This window comes from Scyliorhinus torazame, chromosome 10 (assembly GCF_047496885.1).
Source record: "Scyliorhinus torazame isolate Kashiwa2021f chromosome 10, sScyTor2.1, whole genome shotgun sequence".
In the NCBI taxonomy this organism is placed as follows: Eukaryota; Metazoa; Chordata; class Chondrichthyes; order Carcharhiniformes; family Scyliorhinidae; genus Scyliorhinus; species Scyliorhinus torazame.
Window position 1 is genome coordinate 182,725,264 of NC_092716.1, and position 20,509 is coordinate 182,745,772.

General features: G+C 45.8%; 1 protein-coding gene across 2 annotated transcripts in view; it reads left to right on the top strand.

The window, feature by feature from the left end:
- The window catches only part of LOC140384410 (uncharacterized), an 85,913-nt gene that overhangs the window by 29,512 nt on the left and 35,892 nt on the right, over positions 1–20,509 (top strand). For both annotated transcript variants that reach the window (XM_072466089.1, XM_072466090.1), the window contains exons 2-3: positions 16,286–16,624; positions 18,961–19,284. In XM_072466089.1, coding sequence (XP_072322190.1) covers positions 16,286–16,624; positions 18,961–19,284 — 663 coding nt within the window. The remainder of the gene's footprint in view (positions 1–16,285; positions 16,625–18,960; positions 19,285–20,509) is intronic.

The window sequence follows — 20,509 nt, forward strand, 5'->3', positions numbered from 1 at the left end:
CCAAATGGGAGTAGATCCTGTCTCTAAGAATTCTCTCCAGTAATTTCCCTACCACTGACGTAAGGCTCACCGGCCTGTAGTTCCCGGGATTATCCTTGCTACCCTTCTTAAACAGAGGAACAATATTGGCTATTCTCCAGTCCTCCGGGACATCCCCTGAAGACAGCGAGGATCCAAAGATTTCTGTCAAGGCCTCAGCAATTTCCTCTCCAGCCTCCTTCAGTATTCTGGGGTAGATCCCATCAGGCCCTGGGGACTTATCTACCTTAATATTTTTTAAGACACCCAACACCTCGTCTTTTTGGATCACAATGTGACCCAGGCTATCTACACCCCCTTCTCCAGACTCAACATCTACCAATTCCTTCTCTTTGGTGAATACAGATGCAAAGTATTCATTTAGTACCTCGCCCATTTCCTCTGGCTCCACACATAGATTCCCTTGCCTATCCTTCAATGGGCCAACCCTTTCCCTGGCTACCCTCTTGCTTTTTATGTACGTGTAAAAAGCCTTGGGATTTTCCTTAACCCTATTTGCTAATGACTTTTCGTGACCCCTTCTAGCCCTCCTGACTCCTTGCTTAAGTTCCTTCCTACTTTCCTTATATGCCACACAGGCTTCGTCTGTTCCCAGCCTTTTTTCCCAGCCTTTTAGCCCTGACAAATGCCTCCTTTTTCTTTTTGACGAGGCCTACAATATCACTCGTCATCCAAGGTTCCCGAAAATTGCCGTATTTATCTTTCTTCCTCACAGGAACATGCCGGTCCTGTATTCCTTTCAACTGACACTTGAAAGCCTCCCACATGTCAGATGTTGATTTGCCCTCAAACATCCGCCCCCAATCTATGTTCTTCAGTTCCCGCTGAATCTTATACTTGAATCCCAATACGCTGAATCCCAATGAGTAGAGTCCCAACCTGATTAACCTTTGCTCATAAGACAATCCCTCCATACCATCTTGGTGAACCTTCTTTGAACCATCTCCAATGAAATAATATCTTTCGGGGCCTAAAACTGCTTACAGCACTCCAGATGTATACACTTGCAGCAAAACATCCCAACCCCCGTGAAATAAGGGCCAACATTCTATTAACCTTCCTGATAACCTGCAGCACCTGAGTGCTAACTTTCTGTGTTTTGTGCACAAGTGCCCTCAAGTCCATTTGTGTTGCAGCTTTCTGCAGATTTCCTCCATTTAAATAATACTCTGCTCTTTTGTTCTACCTTCCAAAATGAACAACTTCACATTTTCCCACATTATACTGCATTTGCCAACTTTTTTCCCACTTACTGAACCTATCGATATCTCTTTGCGAACTATTTGTATCCCTCTCAACTTACCCTTTGACCTAATTTTTTGTCCGCAAATTTGGCTACAGTACGGTTGTGTCCTTCCTCCAAGTCATTAATATGTATTGTAAACAGTTTACAATAATTTTATTGTCACAAGTAGGCTTGCATTAACACTGCAATGAAGTTACTGTGAAAAACCCCTAGTCGCCACATTCCAGCATCTGTTCGGGTACACAGAGGGAGAATTCAGAATGTCCAAATTACCTAACAGCACGTCTTTCGGGACTTGTGGGAGGAAACCGGAGCACCCGGAGGAATCCCACACTGACACAGGGAGAGCGTGCAGACTCCACACAGACAGTGATCCAAGCCGGGAATTGAACCTGGGACCCTGGAGATGTGAAACAACAGTGCTAACCACTGTGCTACTGTGTTGCGGTCCCAATACTGGTCCATGTTACAGTGAAAAAGAACCCCTTATCCCCACTCACTGTTTCCTGCTCATTAGCCAGTTCTCTATCCATGCCAATATACTACCTCCAGCTACGCAGGGATCACTGCTCGGACCTTTGTTGTTCATATATAAATGATTTGGAGGAAAGTGTAGCTGGTCTGATTAGTAAGTTTGTGGATGACACAAAAGTTGGTGAAGTTGCAGACAGTGATGAGTATTGGTAGAGGATACAGCATAATATAGATTGGTTTGAGAGGGCACAGAAGAGGTTTCCCAGGATGTTGCTGGCATAGACAGAATGGATAGCCAGACCCTTTTTCCAGGGTGGAAAAGTCAATTTAGTTGGGGACGTAGGTTTAAGGTGCGAGGAGGGGAAAATTTAGAGGAGATGATGGAGACTAGATTTTTGCACAGAGGATGATAAGTGCCTGGAATGCGCTGCTGGGGAGGTGGTGGAAGCAGATACGATAGTGATGTTTAAGAGGCATCTTTACAAATGCATGAATAGGATGGGGATAGAGGAATATGGACCCTGGAAGTGCAGAGGGTTTTGGTTTAGACAGGCATCATGATTGGCGCAGGCTTGGAGCACCGAAGGGCCTATTCCTGCGCTGCACTGACCTTTGTTTCCATGGGCTCTTATCTTATGATGGGCTATTAACCTTTTGGGAGACACCTTGTCGAATGCCTACTGGAAGTCCAAATGTTACACATCTACGGTTCCCCTCTATCCACTCTGGTTGAGACATCCTCAAAAAACTCTCATAAATTAGTCAACCATGATTTGCCTTTCATGAAGCCATGCTGACTGCTTAATTAGATATAATTTCCAAAATGTGCTACTATTACTTCCTTAATAATTGATTCCAACATTTTTCCAGCAATAGATGTTAGGTTAATCAACCTACAGTTACCGGCTTTTTGCCTCTCTCTTTTTGAATAGGGTTGTCACATTGACAGTTTTTCAATCCTCCGGTACTTCTCCAGAATCCAAGGATATTTGGAAAATTACAACCAATGCATCCACTACCTCTGTAGCTACTTCTTTTAGGATCCTAGGATGCAAGCTATCAGGGCCAGGGAACTTACCTGTGTTTAGCCACATTAATTTGTCTAATATTACTTCTCTAGTGATGGTATTTAATTCATCCCCCGCATTCTTTAGTATGAATGGGATGTTTAAAGTATCTTCCACCGTAAAGACTGATGCAAAATATCTGTTTAACTCCACTGCCATTTCCTTGTTCCCCATTAACCAATCCGGATTCATTTGGCTGAGGTGGACTGGCCAGCATTGCTAGAGGATAAATCAGTGGGAGGCACTAAAAAGCAAGATTCTAAATGTACAAAGTAGACATGTCCCCTCCAAAAATAAGTGCGGTACTGCCAAATCTAGACACCCCCCCCCGTTGTACAGGGGAAGATAAAAACAGAAAAAGATAACATACGATAGGCACGAAGAACTAAGCACTGCAGATAGCCTAGACGAGTATAGGAAGTGCAGGAATGAAATCAAAAAGGAAATAAGAAAATCAAAGAGGGCATGAAAAAAACCTTAGCAAATAAAGTTAAAGAAAATCCAAAGATGTTTTACCAATATATTGATGGTAAAAGGTTAAGGAAAATGTGGAACCTATCAGAGAAGAAGGGAGCTTGCAGGAACGGGTTTTAAATGAATATTTTGTCTCCCATGTTTACAAAGGAAATGGATGGTGCAGATATAGTAGTCCAGGAGAAACACTGAGATACTGGATGGGATAATCCTAAAGAGAGAGGAACTACTCGAAGAATTGAAATCCTTGAAAGTTATTAAGTCGGCAGGGCCAGGTAGATTGTTTCCAAGGCTACTGAAAGAGATCAGAGAGGAGCTAGCAGATGCTCTGAGGATGATTTTCCAATCCTCACTTCGATACAATGTAGGACTGGAGAAACGCAAATGTGATTCCATTGTTTAAAAAGGGATCAAAGGAAATGCCAATCAATTATAAACCAGTTAGTCTTACATCGGTAGTGGGCAAATTATGTTTTTTTTTAAATAAATTTAGAGTACCCAATTAATTTTTTCCAATTAAGGGGCAATTTAGCGTGGCCAATCCACCTACACTGCACATCTTTGGGTTGTGGGGGCGAAACCCACGCAAACACAGGAGAATGTGCAAACTCCATACGGACAGTGGCCCAGAGCCGGGATCGAACCTGGGGCCTCGGCGCCATGAGGCAACAGGGCTAACCCACTGCGCCACCGTGCTGCCCCGATACTGGGCAAATTAGTCGAATCAATCCTAAGAGATGAGATTAACTGTCACACAGAAAGGCATGGACTAGTCAGGGATAGTCAGCATGGATTTGTCAAAGGACGGTCTTGCCTCACAAATTTGATTCTTTGCTGAAGTGGCAAGAAGGGTTGATGAACGTAGAGCAGTGGATGTGATGCACATGGATTTTAGCAAGGCATTTGGCAAAGTACCACATGGCAGATTGGTCAAGAGAAGTGCCCCTAGATACAGGGCAATGTGGCAAACTGGATAAAAAGTTGGCTTAGTAACAGGAAACAAAGGGTTTCTCGAAAAGATGCCCGGACAATTCCCATCCACCACCACTCTCCTCCGCCTGGCTGAACTCGTTCTATCTCTCAACAACTTCTCCTTGAACTCATCTCACTTTCTCCAAATCAAAGGTGTAGCAATGGGTACCCGCATGGGTCCCAGCTACGCTTGCCTTTTTATGGGGTATGCGGAACATTCCTTGTTCCAGGCCTAACCGGGCCCCCTCCCACAACTCCTTTACCGATACATTGATGACTATTTTGGTGCCTCGTCATGCTCTCGCCCGGACCTGGAAAATTTAATCAATTTCACTTCCAGTTTCCACCCCTCCATCACTTTCACCTGGTCCATCTCAGACACTTCCCTTCCCTTCCTTGATCTTTCTGTCGCCATTTCCGGCAATAGACTATCCACTACAAGCCCACTGACTTCCACAGCTATCTGGGCGACAGCTCTTCGCACCCTACACCCTGTAAGGACTCTATCCCTTTCTCTCAGCTCCTTCGCTCTTTCGCATTTGTTCCAATGAAGCCACTTTCCAAAATGGTGCTCAACCGTGATTTCCCACCTACAGTTGTGGACAGGGCCCTCAACAGTGTGCGGTCCATCTCCCGCGCCACTACCCTCGCCCCCTCCACTCCCTCCCAGAACAAGGATAGAGTCTCTCGCGTTCTCACATTTCGTCCCACCAGCCTCCGTTATGCAAAGCATAATTCTCTGACATTTTCACCAACTCCAGCGTGATGCCACCACCAAACACACCTTCCCTTCACTCCCTCTGTCAGCATTCGGCAGAGACCGTTCCCCCCGAGACAATCTGGTCCACTCCTCCACCATACCCAGTATCTCTCCCATCACCCATGGCACCTTCCCATGCAATCGCAGAAGGTGTAACACCTGCCCTTTACCTCTTCTATGCTTAACATCCGAGGCCCAAAGAGGGGTAGATGAAGTGAGAGATCTTGGTGAACAAATACACAGGTCCCTCAAGGCGGCAGTTCAGATAGACAAGGTTGTAAAGAAAGCATATGGAATGCTGTCCTTCGTTGGCAAAGGAATAGAATATAAATATAAGGATATCATTTTGGAATTGTACAAAACACTGGTGAGGCTACAACTGGAGTATTGTGTGCAGTCCTGGTCACCAGATTACAGAAAGTACGTAATTGCTCTGGAGAGAGTGCAGAGGAGGTTTACAAGAATGTTGCCAGGTCTCGAAAAGTGTAGCTATGAGGAGAGACTGGATAGGTTGGAGTTATTTTCCTTGGAACAAAAAAGGCTGAGGGGTGACTTAATTGAGGTGTACAAAATGATGAGAGGAAGAGATAGGGTGGACAGGATAAAATTGTTTTCCTTGGCTGACAATTCTAGAACGAGGGGATATAGATTTAAAATAGGTGGCGGAAGTGTAGAGGTGACTTGAGGAAGAACATTTTTACACAGAGGGTAGTGGGACTCTGGAATTCGTTGACAAGTTAGTGATGGAGGCAGAGACCCTAAACTCTTTTTAAAAAGTATCTGGATCTGCACCTTAAGTGCTCCAAGCTGCAGGGCTATGGACCGGGTGAGGAAGGTGGGATTACAGAGGACACCTGGGTATCCTCGGGCTAGCATGGACATGATGGACTAAATGGCCTCCTGTGCTGTAACTTTTGTATGATTCTTTTTCTAAGGGGCCTATGTTCACTTTTATCTGTCTCCCTTTTTATCTGTTTAAAAAGCTCTTATTGTCAGATTTTATATTCCTCACTAGTTTGCCCTCCTAGTTTATTTTCTCTCTTTTAATTATCTTTTTAGTCCTCTTTTGCTGGATTCTGAATTCATCCCAGTCTTTGGGGCTCTGGCTGACTTTTGCCTCCTTATGCATTTTCTTTGAACTTAGTACTCTCTCTAACTTGCTTGGTTAGCTATGGATGGTTTTATCCCTCTCTTATGATATTTCCTCCTTACTGGGATATACCTTTGCTGAGAGTCATTAATTAATTACCTCTTTAAATGTCTACCACTGCTTGTTTATGGTCTTACCTGCTAATCTATCTGCCTGATCCACTTTAGCTAACTCCTTATTTTGTTGTAATTCCTTCCTTATTTTATTGTAATTCTCTTTATTTAAGGTAAACATAGTTGTTTCTGACCCAAGTTTCTCACTCTATCAAACTGAATATTAAATTCTGTCACGTTATGATCACTACTCCCGAGGGGTTGTTTTACTCTGGGGTCATTTATTAAACTTGCCTCATTAGGTGGCACGGTAGCACAGTGCTTAGCACTGTTGCTTCACAACGCCAGGGACTTGGGTTCGATTCCCGGCTTGGGTCACTGTCTGTGAGGAGTCTGCACATTCTCCCAGTGTCTGCGTGAGTTTCCTCTGGGTGCTCCGGTTTCCTCCCAAAAGTCCCGAAAGACGTGCTTGTGAGGTGAATTGGACATTTTGAATTCTCCCTCAGTGTACCCGAACAGGCGCCGTAGTGTGGCGACTAGGGGATTTTCTCAATAACTTCATTGCAGTGTTAATGTAAGCCTACTCGTGACACTAATAAAGATTATTTTTATTATTACTACCAGATTCAAGATAGCCTATTCCCTGGTTGGCTCCATGACATATTGCTCAAAGAAACTATCACTAATGCACTTTATGAACTCATTGTTGTAGCTCTCCATTCCAACTTGATTAACCCAAATCAATCATTTTTTTAAATATAAATTTAGAGTACCCAATTTATTGTTTTACCAATTACCGGGCAATTTAACGTGGCCAATCCACCTACCCTACACATCTTTGGGTTGTGGGGGTGAAACACACGCAAATATGGGGAGAATGTGCAAACTCCACACGGACAGTGACCCAGAGCCAGGATCGAACCTGGGACCTTGGCACCTTGAGGCAGCAATGCTAACCACTGTGCCACTGTGCTGCCCTAACCCAAATCAATTCTTCCTTACCCATTTGTTCAGGATGGGAGAAAAATGATGTTTTGGCCCCATGATAGATATCATGAGCTCATTGTTGCAAAATCTCATTTGATTGGTATTACATCAGACCCCACCAGTAGCTCTCTGTTTTGGACAGTTTATTTGAAGGTTACTGTTACTTCTTTCTGTGGTTACTTGGAATGAGTTACTTTTAATTTTAAAACAAAAGATAAGCAAAGTTGCTTATAACGTTAAAACTAATAAATAAGTTTACAACACACCAATATGAAATATGTAGTGTTTTGCTTTGAATATAAGAGAGAATAGTTTTCATGTCAGCTTCTACTTGAGATGAAACTTGTCTAATTATCTATAGGACTTCATCAAAACAGGCACTTATCAATGTGTTTGTGCTTGAGACAACTGCTTTGCTATAGTATGTTTCAGTTCTTGGTATAAATCAATTAAGCTTACAATAGTTTTCCAAACTTACGAAGTTGCAGAAATTACACAAGTCTACATCAAATACATATCAATACTTGTCAGTGATTGTGCTAAACATAATGTAATAAACTCAACTAACAGACATTAAAATTTAAAAGAACTACAGAGTTACAAAAGCTAATTACATAACTTAATTCTGAAGTTACAAAATCAAAAATGGTTACATTATGTGGAATAAAGTGACTTCCCATAAACATCACAATTTAAACTGCACTAATTCAATGCACAAGGCTAAATGTTTTAATACTCGTTTTACATTGCACAATTGGGATGGGGGGTGCTATCTAGCAGTTGCGTTTAATAAATTATCATTTAATTGGCAGCCTTAATGCCATAATGTTGCCCATGACCTACTCTTCTCCCCCCCCCCACCCCCTCACAAATCCCGGCAGCGTGACATCACAAAAATGAAAAACAGTCATGATGATCATGCCGGGGGCACTGAGATGTTTGTAACCCCCAGGGGGTGAGGGACATGCCAAGTCATTGCCCATCGGCACCCTGGCAATGGGGTTACACTTTGATACACAATCAATACGCTTCAGTCCATGTGGAGTCATATCGATTCAGCATTAATCAGATAGAACTGTACCCAGCAGCGATGTTACAGAAGTGGAGGCTGCTGGGACGGCATTGGTTCTTATACCCTGCCTCTCTGGGCAATGTACATAGCCCCGCCCTATGGTAGACCCCGCGGTCTAGCCAATGGTTATTCCTCTCTCTGGTACCGCAATACCTGGTATTACCACATTCACCCCCTGTTTTAAAAAAAAGTCAGCGGGGTGATGGCCAGTATTACTGTCGCCTTTTCATGGTAGGACCAGATATTGCAGGTACCATGCTATCGAGGGTTGCGGAGAAAGTTCTTGCGTTGTTAATTTTCCTCATGGTGCTGCAATCAGACGATCGGGCGGCCTGGTCATCGTACTGGAGCGTCTAAGTTTCGGCGGCGATCCTGGTGAGGGCCCCGGCAGTAGTGACTCCGGGAACGTGGTGTCATCCTCCCAGGCAGTTTCGTCACCCCTAGGCGGCGCTGTATAGTCGAAAGATGGGCAGAAGGAAGGGGTGCCTGTAGGGGGCGTCGGTGCCTGCTCAGCTCTGGGTCGGGGTTCTGGCGGCAATACTGACCCTCCGGTCAGGTACGGGAGGGGGGGGGGGGGTGGCAGTGGCTCGGGAGCGCGTGGTGCTCCGGCGGGCACCAGGTCCCGGAGGGAGACCGTATCTTGGCGTCCGTCGGGGAACGCTACGTAGGCATACTGGGGATTGGCATGCAGCAGGTGGAGCCTTTCGACCTGCGGGTCCGACTTGTGCGCCCTCGCATGTTTCCGCAGCAGGACAGTTCCGGGTGTTGCTAGCCAGGTTGGGAGCGAGGTCCCCGAGGAGGGCTTCCGTGTCGGGGTGGACGAAGCTCTCCGTGCTCCCAGAGTCGATGAGGCATGACGTCACGTGGCCGTTGATGCCGATCGTCGTGGGGGCCTTTGCTAGCGTTCGGGGCCGACTCTGATCCAGGGTAACGGAGGCCAGCTGCAGCAAGGAGGGAAGATCGGGCAGCGCATCGTCAGCCATGTTGGGGGCTTGAGGCCCCATCCAAGATGGCGCCGTCCATGCATCGCACATTGAGTCCGGGGACTCCGAGGATGGCGGCAGGGAGAAACAAAATGGCGGCAGGGAGGGACAAAATGGCGGCGCACACTGCTCCCACGAGGCGGAGGCCAGCTGCAACAAAGGGTTTTGGTCGGGCAGCGCGTAGCCAGCCGCGCTGGGGGCTTGAGGTCCCATCCAAGATGGCGCCAGCCATGGATCGCACGTGGAGTCCGGAGACTCGGAAGATGGCGGCGGGGAGGAGTAAACTGGCGGCGCATGCTGCTCCAGTGTGACGGAGGCCAGCTGCAGCAAGGGGTTTTGGTCCGGCAGCACGTAGCCAGCATTGCTGGGGGCTTGAGGCCCCATCCAAGATGGCGCCGGCCAGGGATCGCCCATGGAGCTCGGGGACGGAGACCCCGACGATTGGACCGGCGAGGGACAAAATGGCTGCGCCTAGTCCTCCAGCATGGTTGCCGGGGGGAAAAATGGCTGCGGCTGCGACGCTGCCTGGCGGTACAAAGGCTGCGGTGCGCGTTGGGCCGGCGGGGCTGGGAAAAGGGAGTGCGGCGGTGGGCCTGGAACGGTCGGGACTCTGAAGAACGGCTGTGGTTGCGCAGCGGGCGGCTGGAGGAATGGCTGAGGGTAGTCATTGGACACCGTGCGGGCGAGGCAGACCGCAGCATAGTGGCCTTTCTTGCCTCACCCTTTGCAGGTGACGGTGCGGGCCGGGCAGCGCGCGCACTGGTGATTCGCCTGGCCGACGGCGGTAGCGGGGTGCCTTGCCGCGCAGGCCTGCGGAGTTAGCGGGTAAGTCTGGGGGTTAAGCGGGTAAGTCTGGGGGGCTGCCACGGCAGGGTGCCACGCAGCCCAGCGGGGCGCGGGGGCGTATGCAAGGGCGTTTTTGTACGCCACGTACATGGATCCTGCCAGGGCCCGGGCCTCGGTGAGGCCCAGCGTCTCCATTTCGAGCAGCCTTCGGCGAATGTCGGCGGAGATCATACCTGCCACGAAAGCGTCTCGAATTAAAAGTTTGGAGTGCTCGTTCGCCGTCACCGCTGGGCAGCCGCAATTTTGGCCCAGCACAATCAGTGCCCTGTAGAAATCTTCTAGCGTCTCATCTGGGCTCTGCCGTCTCGTTGCCAGCAGGTGACGGGCGTAGACCTGATTAAGTGGACGAATGTAGTGTCCTTCCAGCAGTTCCATGGCTTTATCATAGTTTGCCGCCCCTTCGATCAGGGGGTAGATTGCCGGGCTGACCCACGAGCGTAGGAGGTGCATTTTCTGCCTTTCCGTGGGGGTGTCGGCAGCCGTCTCGAGGTAGCTCTGGAAGCATGCCAACCAATGCTTAAAAATCTCGGTGGAGTTTTCTGCATGCGGGCTGAGCTGAAGGCACGCCGGCTTGATGCGGAGATCCATCCTTCAAAAGTACTTATCTGATTAAATTGATACACAATCAATACGCTTGAGTCCACGTGGAGTCATATCGATTCAGCTTTAATCAGATAGAACTGTACCCAGCAGCGCTGTTACAGAAGTGGAGGCTGCTGGGACGGCATCGGTTCTTAGCCCCGCCCTGAGGCGGGGCTATGTACATTGCCCAATGGTAGACCCCGCGGTCTAGCCAATGGTTATTCCTCTCTCTGGTACCGCAATACCTGGTATTACCACACACTTATCCATTTGAATGGGGGGGGGTCCCTTTCTGCGTGTTGGCGGGGGTGGTTTTCTCCTTATTCACCAGGTGTGTCATGATGTCCATCGGTAGGCACGGACTTTTTAGGCCGCGCTCCTCCACTTGATTGTGTGATCCTCGCCAGCACTCTGAAATTGGCACAGTGTGTTGTTAAATCAGGTGAGAAAAGACGGGTTAAACACGGCTTTTTTTGCCTGATCCCACTCTGTGTAATTTTGGGAAGATTGCGTGCTAGGTCTTTGAATTTAGAGAAAGGAGCTGAGAATTTTAATTGTATTCTGTAACTAAATTTAGTATTAAATACAAGGTTGGCATCTGGTTTCCTATTTCACCATTTGGCTTCAGAATAAATTAACACCCCTCTCCCGCTTCTCCCCTCCCCTAAACTTGAGTTGAGATGAGAATGACTGACCTTGACATCAAGGCAGCATTCAAATAAGTGTGGCAAAATGGAAGTAAATGGGAATTGGGGTAACACCTGGCACAACAAGAGGCTGTTTTGGTTGTTGGAGACCAATCATTTCAGACATTGTGACAGGAGTTCCTCAGAGTAATGTCCCACGCTCTACCACCTTCGGTTTCTACATCAATGACCTTTCATCCATTACAAGGTCAGAAATGGGGATGCTTGCTGATGATTGCACTGAATTCGGTACCATTCACATCACCTCAGATACTGCAATAGTCCATGTCTATAGGCAGCAAGACTTGGATAACAGATTGGGATAATAAGTGACAAGTAACATTCATGCCAAAAGCCTGCCATGCAATGACCATCTCCAACAACATGGAGTCTAACCATGACCCCATGACATTCAACGGTAATACCATCACTGAAATCCCCCCACTATCAACATCCCAGGGATTGCCATTGAACAGAAACTGAACTGGACTAGCCATATAAATATCTGATTTCAAGAGGAAGTCAGAGGCTGGGGATTTCATGATGAGTAACTCACCTCCTGACTCAACATTTGCATAAGATGTAGGAGCACAAGTAGGCCATGCAGCTGATCGGGTTGATCCACCATTCAATGAGATTGTGATGATCTAATATGATAATCCTCAATTTCGCTTTCCCATGTTATCTCATTCAATCTTGATTCTCTTATTGATTAAAAACCTATCTCAGCCTTGAACATACTTAACGAGGTGGCACAGGGGCTAGCACTGCTGCCTCACAGCCTCCGGGACCTGGATTCAGATCAGCCTTGGGTGACTGTGTGGAGTTTGCATTTTCTCTCCATTTCTGCATGGATTTCCGCCAGGTGCTCCGGTTTCCTCCCACAGTCTAAAGATGTGCAGGCTAGGTGGATTGGCCATGCTAAATTGCCCCTTAGTGTCCAAAGATATGTCGGTTAGATTAGATGGGGTTATGGGGATAGTGCGGGGGAGTGGGCCTCGATAGGATGCACTTTCAGATGGTCAGTATAGACTCAATGGGCTGAATGGTCTCCTTCTGCGCAATAGTAATTCTATGATTCTATGCAGCTCTCTGCAGTAAAGAATTCCATGGATTCACTATCCTGTGAGAGAAGAAATTCTTCCTCATCTCTGTCTTAAGTGGATGATCCCATACTCTGTGATTTTTGTCCTCTGGTCCTAGATTCTCCCACAAGGGGAAGCAACCTCAGCACCCACCCTATCAAGCCCCCTAAGAATGCTATGTCTCAATAAGGTCGCCTCGCATTCTTCTAAATTCCAATGAGTACAGACTCAACTCACTCAATCCCCCTCATTAGAAAATCCCTCCATAACAGGAATCAATCCAGTGAACTTTACCTGGACTGCCTCCTATGCCTGTAGATCTTTCCTTAGATAAGAGAACCAAAACTCTTCCAGCGACGCCCACATCCCATAAATAAATTAGAGTTTTGATTGACAGGGGAATCAAATGTTTTGAGGTCAGGCAGACAAGTGGATTTAAGGCAGGGCTTTCCAAACTGCAGGGTTTGTGAGTTGAGAATCTGGGGTTGTAAGCTCCGCAGCAGCAATGCCTGCTGTGATCTTCGACTGAATGTCAATAGCTGAAATTTCCCTTTAAATCCCCTAATATTTAATGGTAGACGTGATCTTATACTTGAGGCCTGATAAGTTTTCAAGATTTGTGAAGACTAAATCTTTGTTCCGCAGCCAAGCTTTACATCTCCAACTGAGGGGGTCATGGCAATTTGAACCCTCAAAATGGGGTCCGAGTGGGAAACAGTTTGGGACTCACTGACGTAAGACCGCTATCAAATCAGTCATGATCTATAGATTCTTATGATTCGTACAGTCTGTCCCCCAACTACAAAGCACAGGTCAGGAGTGTGAGGAAATACTCTTCACTTGCCTGGATGGGTGCGACTCCAACATTCCAGAAGCTCAGCGCCATTCAGGAAATACCAATCGGCTTGATTGGCACCCCATCGACCAACTTATACATTCACTCCCTCCACCACATGCACACACAAGCAGAAGTGCATGCCATCTGCAAATTGCAGTGCAGCAACTTTCCAAGCTTCCTTTTGACAGCGCCTTCCAAACCTACAACTGTTAGCAGCCAGAAGAATAAAGACAGCAGATACATGGTATCATGGCCATTTGCAAATTCCCCTCCAAGTCACACGCCATCCTGACTTGGAACTATATCAATTATCTTTCACTGCTGCCAATTCAGGGGCTGGATTAGCACACTGGGCTAATAGCTGGCTTTTAAAGCAGACCGAGGCAGGCCAGCAGCATGGTTCGATTCCCGTACCAGCCTCCCCGAACAGGCGCCAGAATGTGGCGACTAGGGGCTTTTCACAGTAACTTCATTGAAGCCTACTTGTGACAATAAGCGATTTTCATTTTTTCATTTTTCAATTCAAAATCCTGGAACTCCTTCCCTACAGCACTGTGGATGTACCTACACCAAATTTACTGCAGTGGTTCAAGAACTTGGCTCACTACCACTTTGTTGAGGGGAATTAGGGATAGGCAGCAAATGTTGTCCTTGCCAGGGATGTCCACAACCTATTATAGTATTTTTTTTTAAATTTAGAGAACCTAATAAATTTTTTCCAATTAAGGGGCAATTTAGCGTGGCCAATCCACCTAACCTGCACATCTTTGGGTTGCGGGGGCGAAACCCACGCAAGCACGGGGAGAATGTGCAAACTCCACATGGACAGTGATCCAGAGCCGGGATAGAACCTGGGACCTTGGCGCTCTGAGGCAGCAGGGCTAACCCACTGCACCACCGTGTTGCCCCCCATTATAGTATTTTTAATAGATCACATTAGGGAATCATATATCGTATATCAATGATTTAGATGAGGGAACTAAATGTAACGTCTCCAAATTTTCAGATGACACAAAGCTGGGTGGGAGAGTGAGCCGTGAGGAGATGCTTCAGTGTGGGGGTGGCATAGTGATTAGCACTGCTGCCTCACAGCACAGGGACCAGTGTTCAATTCCAGCCATGGGTAGCCTTCTTTGTTGGTTTGATGGGTTTGCACATTCTCCCTGTGTCTGCGTGGGTTTCCTCTGGGTGCTTTGGTTTCCTCCCACAGTCCACAGATGTGCGGGATAGGTGGATTGGTCATGCAAAATTGCCCCTTAGTGTCCAAATGTTAGCTGGGTTATGGGTTTGCAGAGGAGTGGGCCTAGGTAGGGAGCTCATTAGAGGATCAGTGCAGGCTCAATGGGCAGAATGGCCTCATTCTGCACTGCAGTGATTCTATGATTTGGACAAGTTGAGTTTGTGGGCAAATGCATGGCAGATGCAGTTAAATGTGGATAAATGTGAGATTATCCACCTTGGTAACAAAACCAGGAAGGCAGATTATTATATGATTAGCTGTAGATTGAGAGAGAGGAATGTGCAATGAGAGATGGGTGTTCTTGTACACCAGTTGCTGAAAGTAAGCATGCAGATGCAGAGGGTGATGAAGAAGGCAAATGGTATGTTAGCCTTCATAGTGAGAGGATTTGAGTAGTTGTAGTTATACAGGGCCTTGGTGAGACAACAACTGGAATATTGTATGGGTAGATCAGTGTACCTGGGTAAAGTGTTCTTTCGGAGGGTCGGTGTAGACTCAATGGGCTGAATGGCCTCCTGCTGCACTGTCAGGATTCTATGATTTTACATGATCTCATAGAATCCGATAAAATTCTAACAGGACTAGACAGGATAGATGCAAGTAGGATATTCCCAATGGCTGAGGAGTCCAGAATTGGGTCATAGTCTGAGGATGGGAGTAAATCATTTAGAACTGAGATGAGAAATTTCTTAACCCAGAGAGTGGTGAACCTGTGGAATCCCCTATCACAGAAAGCAGTTGAGGCTACACATTGTGGGTGCGATTCAGCCACCGTGTAGCGCCTGACGTGGAGCCTGACGCCATGGGTGAATCCTGGGAGAACCCCAAATCGGGCTTCTTGCTGGGTGCCGGTCCAATTGCGAGTCAACCAACCCGCTTTGCCCATCACAATTTGGAGCACACCCTCGTTGGGGGCATGATCCAGATAATATTTAAATGAATCATTGGGCTCATTTAAATATCCTGATGCTGCATCCACCGGTGCCCAAGAGTCAACTGCTATGCCGGTGAGACCTTAACCGGGCGCCAGTTAGCACTAGTTTCCACAAGCGTGGACCAGGCATGATGGAACCTCGGGGAGGGGGGCGGGGCGGCGGTCCAGAGGCCATTAGAGCCTGCATATGGCTGGGAACAGGGCATGGTCGTATCCGTGCATCCTGGCAGTGGGGACTCCTGAAAGTGGGAGGTGGGTGTAGAGATCAGGGCAATCTTTCAAAATGGTACCCGATCTATGACGAGCCGGTCCTGCTGGCGAGCTGAGCGCCGTTTAAATTTCAAAATGTGTCCTCAATGGGAAGAAACTCCCCGAGGCCCGATAAAGTGCCTTTGATTAGCGGTCTCATCGCGAAACACCCCGCCAAAGGCACCCAATACCAGACTTTGACATTTTCCCGGTGAACCGCGCCCTGTGTGTTTTCAAGAGGAGTTAGATATAGCTCTTGGAGCTAAAGGAATCGAAGGATATGGGGGGAAAGCGGGAACAGGTTACTGAGTTGGATGTTCAGTCATGATCATAATGAATGGTGGAGCAGGCCCACAGGGCAGAATGGCCGCTTCATGCTCCTATTTCCTATGTTTCTATATAACTTGCAAGTAGTCGTTCCATGGCAGTGCTTTGGAGGTGAGTATCTGAAGTGCTACTGTGCCACTTTAAATTGTATTTTTTGAATTTCATTTATTTCTAGTTTTGACAATTGAATAACTATAACCTTTAATGTTCTGTCTATTTAGAAACTTTGGACGTGACAATATTTGCAAGCCCAAAGAACGTCTTGGTGAAGGATGATGTTTTCCTGGAATGTAATATTACGGGCTATAGCTCACAACCCCTCGACCTTTCAAACGTAGGTGTTCAGTGGACTGGGCCTCAAAATCAAGAGATCTATGTCTTTAATGGAGGAGAGTTTTCTTTAAAAAGGCAAGGAGCATATATGTCTGAAAGTAAATTACAGGAAGGAGATGCTTCACTTCACCTTACGAATATACAGTTTGACGATGATGGGAAATACACTTGTACTGTATTTGTCACACCTGAAAAGGTAGAAAAGAGTTCAAATTTGCAAGTGTCAGGTAAGACTCTGAAATGCTACCTGTTGTGTTGGGGAAATGTTAAGCTCGAGCTGTAAAATAAGCAGACTTCAATTGGAATCAATGGATCCTTGGGTTGTTACACGTCCTTTTCACCTTTGAGATCTGGATTTTAATGCATCTTGTACTGTTAGAATCATTCTGTTCCTTATCCTAGGAGGGAGAGAGAGTGTGTGTGTGTGTACATAATGTTTTTAAAACATAGCACAAAGAATTGATATTAATATGGTAGATACACTGGTACAAATCTGAGGGCTTTCTTTGCCATCACTTACTCATTCTGTGTATTTCCATAGCCCTGAAAAATCTGTGTCCATAGGCTGATTTCTGCAGCAATGTTGTCTACTTCGGTTTGTCCAGAATGTAGAAAACTTCAATATGGAAACATCAATGTTGGGGCCATAGCTATTTAAAATCTTAATGGCTTAGACAAAGAAGTGGTGACTAATGTATATAAGTTTGCTGATTTTATAGAGCTAAATTGGAATGCATACTTTTTAGAAGGCATGAAACTTGTAAATGTTGATCTTCAGAGAGACTTGAGTATACTTGTACAAGTAATACAAAACTGTAAACCGTCAGGAAAGCAAATGGCATGTTGGCCTTTTGTTGCATGGGGATTAAAGTGGAGGAGTTAAGAAGTCTTCCCAGAGTTGTACTGTGGAATACTGTGAACAGTTTTGGTCTCCGTACTTGAGGAAGGAGATAATTGCGTTGGAGGTGGGACAGCAGGGATTCACTAGATTGTTTCCTGTCATGAGAGGGTTGCCTATGATGAGATGCTGAAAAAATTAGGTCTGTATCCTCTGGAAATATAAGAACTCAAAGAGGTGATCTTATTGAAGCATTCAAGATTTCATGAAGGGGTTTGACAGGGTGTGAGGGGTATGTGGAGTCTTGAACATGGGGGGCACAATCTCAGGAAACTGGGGCCATCATTTAGGATTCCGATGAGGAGAGATTTTGTCATTCAAAAGATTGAGGATTTTTGGAACTCTCTACCCGTGAAGGATGTGATCCAGAATACACCATTCTTCTGACTATGGCTTCCCTGTTTCCAAATTCTTTCAGTAACCTAAGTCCTTTATTTTGGTATTTCCCTACAAAACAACTTCCTTGTTAGCTCTGACTCATTTGGTAGCACTTCTGTCTTTCCGTCAGAAGCTTGTGGGGTCAAGTCCTACTCCAGAACTTGAAGCAAACAATTAAAAGCTGATACTGTGCTGTGCATCACTGGGGAATTCTGCATGTCTCAGAGTGTGGTCCCTCAATGAATCGTTAAACAAAGGCCCTGTATCTCTCCCAAGGCCCTGTCTATCTCTCGGGTGGATGTAAAAGATTGGATAGCACTAACTCTTAAGTAAATTAGAAAAGCTACTTTTGGTTTCCTGGCCAGTATTTATACTTCAGTCAACATCACAAAAACAGATCTTGTGGTTATTATCACATTGTTTGTGGGAGTTTCCTGTGTGAAAATTGGCTGTCCTGTGATTCCTACATTTACAACAGTTACACTTCAAACGTATTTCATTGGTTGTAAGAAGCTTTGGGATGTGCTTCGGATGTTAAAGATGATCTACAGATAAATGTGATCTTAAGATAAATGTATGTTTCTTTTCCACTTCCTTTTCAGCCTTTGGGGGTTAGGGAAAGATGTTGTCCCCCTCTCCCTCCTCTTCCTCCTCTTTGCTTTATACGTATCTCTTCTTCCATTTCCCCCATCCTTGTTCCAGGAATCTGAATTGTTTACATCTGAATTTGAGATATAACAGTAGTTTCTTAATTTACTCTTGATATAATTCATAGAAGAACAAAATAGAATCCCTACTGTGCAGAAGGAGGCCATTCGGCCCATCAAGTCCACACCAACCCTTCGAATGAGCACTCTATCCAAGCCCACTCCCACCTATTCTCGTAACCCCATAACCTAACCTGCACTAAGGGGCAATTTAGCATGGCCAATCCACCTAACCCGCACATCTTTGGACTGTGGGAGGAAACCGGAGTACCCGGAGGAAACCCACGCAGACACTGGGAGAACGTGCAAACTCCAGACAGACAGTGACCCAAGGCCAGAATTGAACCCGGGTCCCGCGGTACTGTGATGCAGCAGTGCTAATTACTGTGCCATTGTGCTGACCCTATTGTGCACCATCTTGTAGAAATCAGTAAATGATTAAATAAATGAAATTGCTGAAGGAAGGAAAGTGTTGTTTTTGGTACATGTTTGTGTGGATTAACTTAGACCTGCCTTTAGATCTTTATTTGGTAATGTCTTTCGCCTATCTGACCTATTGTTACGTTTATCTTTATTGCAGCTCGACCAGTGGTCAATTTGTCCACAAGTGAAATTTTGATCGGATCTGAGGGGTCTGTGAGCTGTAATGTTACAGAATTTTACCCTAAGGACCTTGAACTCCGCTGGGAAAAAATTCCAAACAAGGGACCTAAGGAACCTCAGGAATTAAAAGATGATATCTGCACTGGTGCCTCAATTACCAATATAGATAGAACCTTTAGTATTTCCAGCAGAGTAAGAATTAAACCAACATTGGATGATGATGGAGATGTGTACAGATGTGTTGTGACACATCGGTCAGTTCCTGATAGCATTTCTCAGGAAAGTAAACTCATAGTGACAGGCAAGTTGCCTTCTTTGAAAAATATTTTTCAGTGTGTTTTTGTTAAAGCTTACAAGCATTTTTTACCATTGAATTTCTACTTTGATTTGCACCTGATTTAAATCAGGAATTGATCCTTTATTGTTCCACTATTAAATGACTATTGTATACAATAATTTTTCAAATTAACCAGACATAATGGGGGTGATTCTCTGACTGCTGTGTGCCGCTATGTCAGGAGAATTCCGGGAGAGGCCTGAAACAGGATTCAAGTTGGGCGTCTATCAGTTTCCGATACTCCCAGCCCAGAGTGGAACTTACTCCGGTGGGCTCAGAGGCCATTGTAGCTCCTGGGTGGTCGGGACTTGTTTGGGGTCCGCCCCCATCTGGTCCGCCCCCACCTCTGTGAAGCCAGGCTTGCCGGCTTGTCGGCCCTGCCCTTTTCAAGGCCGGTGTAAAATCTTCTTTAAAAAAAAAAAAAAAATTTGTGGGTGGAACCCCACCAGGTGGGAATCGCACTGCATTTCCCGTTGGGGACCGAGCACACTTACAACTTCTTTGGGAGAATTGCGCCCAACATTTTTAAATTTCAAAATGGGAGACAATGATAAATGTGTTTAAAAGCTGTTTAATAGTACCGCATGTTTGTGCTCTGCTTTTAGAGGTAGTTTTAAGAATTTTATTAAACTGCTGTCAACAGTAGTTAAATTGGGTTATCTTAAAATAGTCTGCTTGCACCCAGGTATAGTGACTGAATCAATTTGAGAATACTGAAAATCAAGAGAACAATAAATGCACAGTAAAACCTTTCTTAAAGTTATAGTTGTATTCCTGAAAATTGTGGCTTTAAGTGAAACAACCTCGATTCATGATTCTTACAATGTTAAAGCTGGAGTTTGTTTTTTCTGGGCAAGAAATGTTCAACGGAAATATTGTAAAATCTGTACCATATGTGTGCAGCATTGTGCAATCCTAGCTGGAATAACTAGAAAAATAAAATAGATCAGCTGAGTATAAATTCAAATTAGATTACACGAGATCATCCAAACAAACCCTGAGCAACACCACTTTTGTGTCTCACCCACAGAAACTTAGCTCAACTTCTTGCTTGCTTTCCTTTTGCACACTGTCTCTATCCCCCTCCTTTCCCATTCTGTTTCTCTCTCTCCTTTCCCAGTTCCTGCCTCCATTCCCATTCTGTCTAATCCTCATCTCATCCCCAACCCGGAGCAGTGTTCTGACTAAC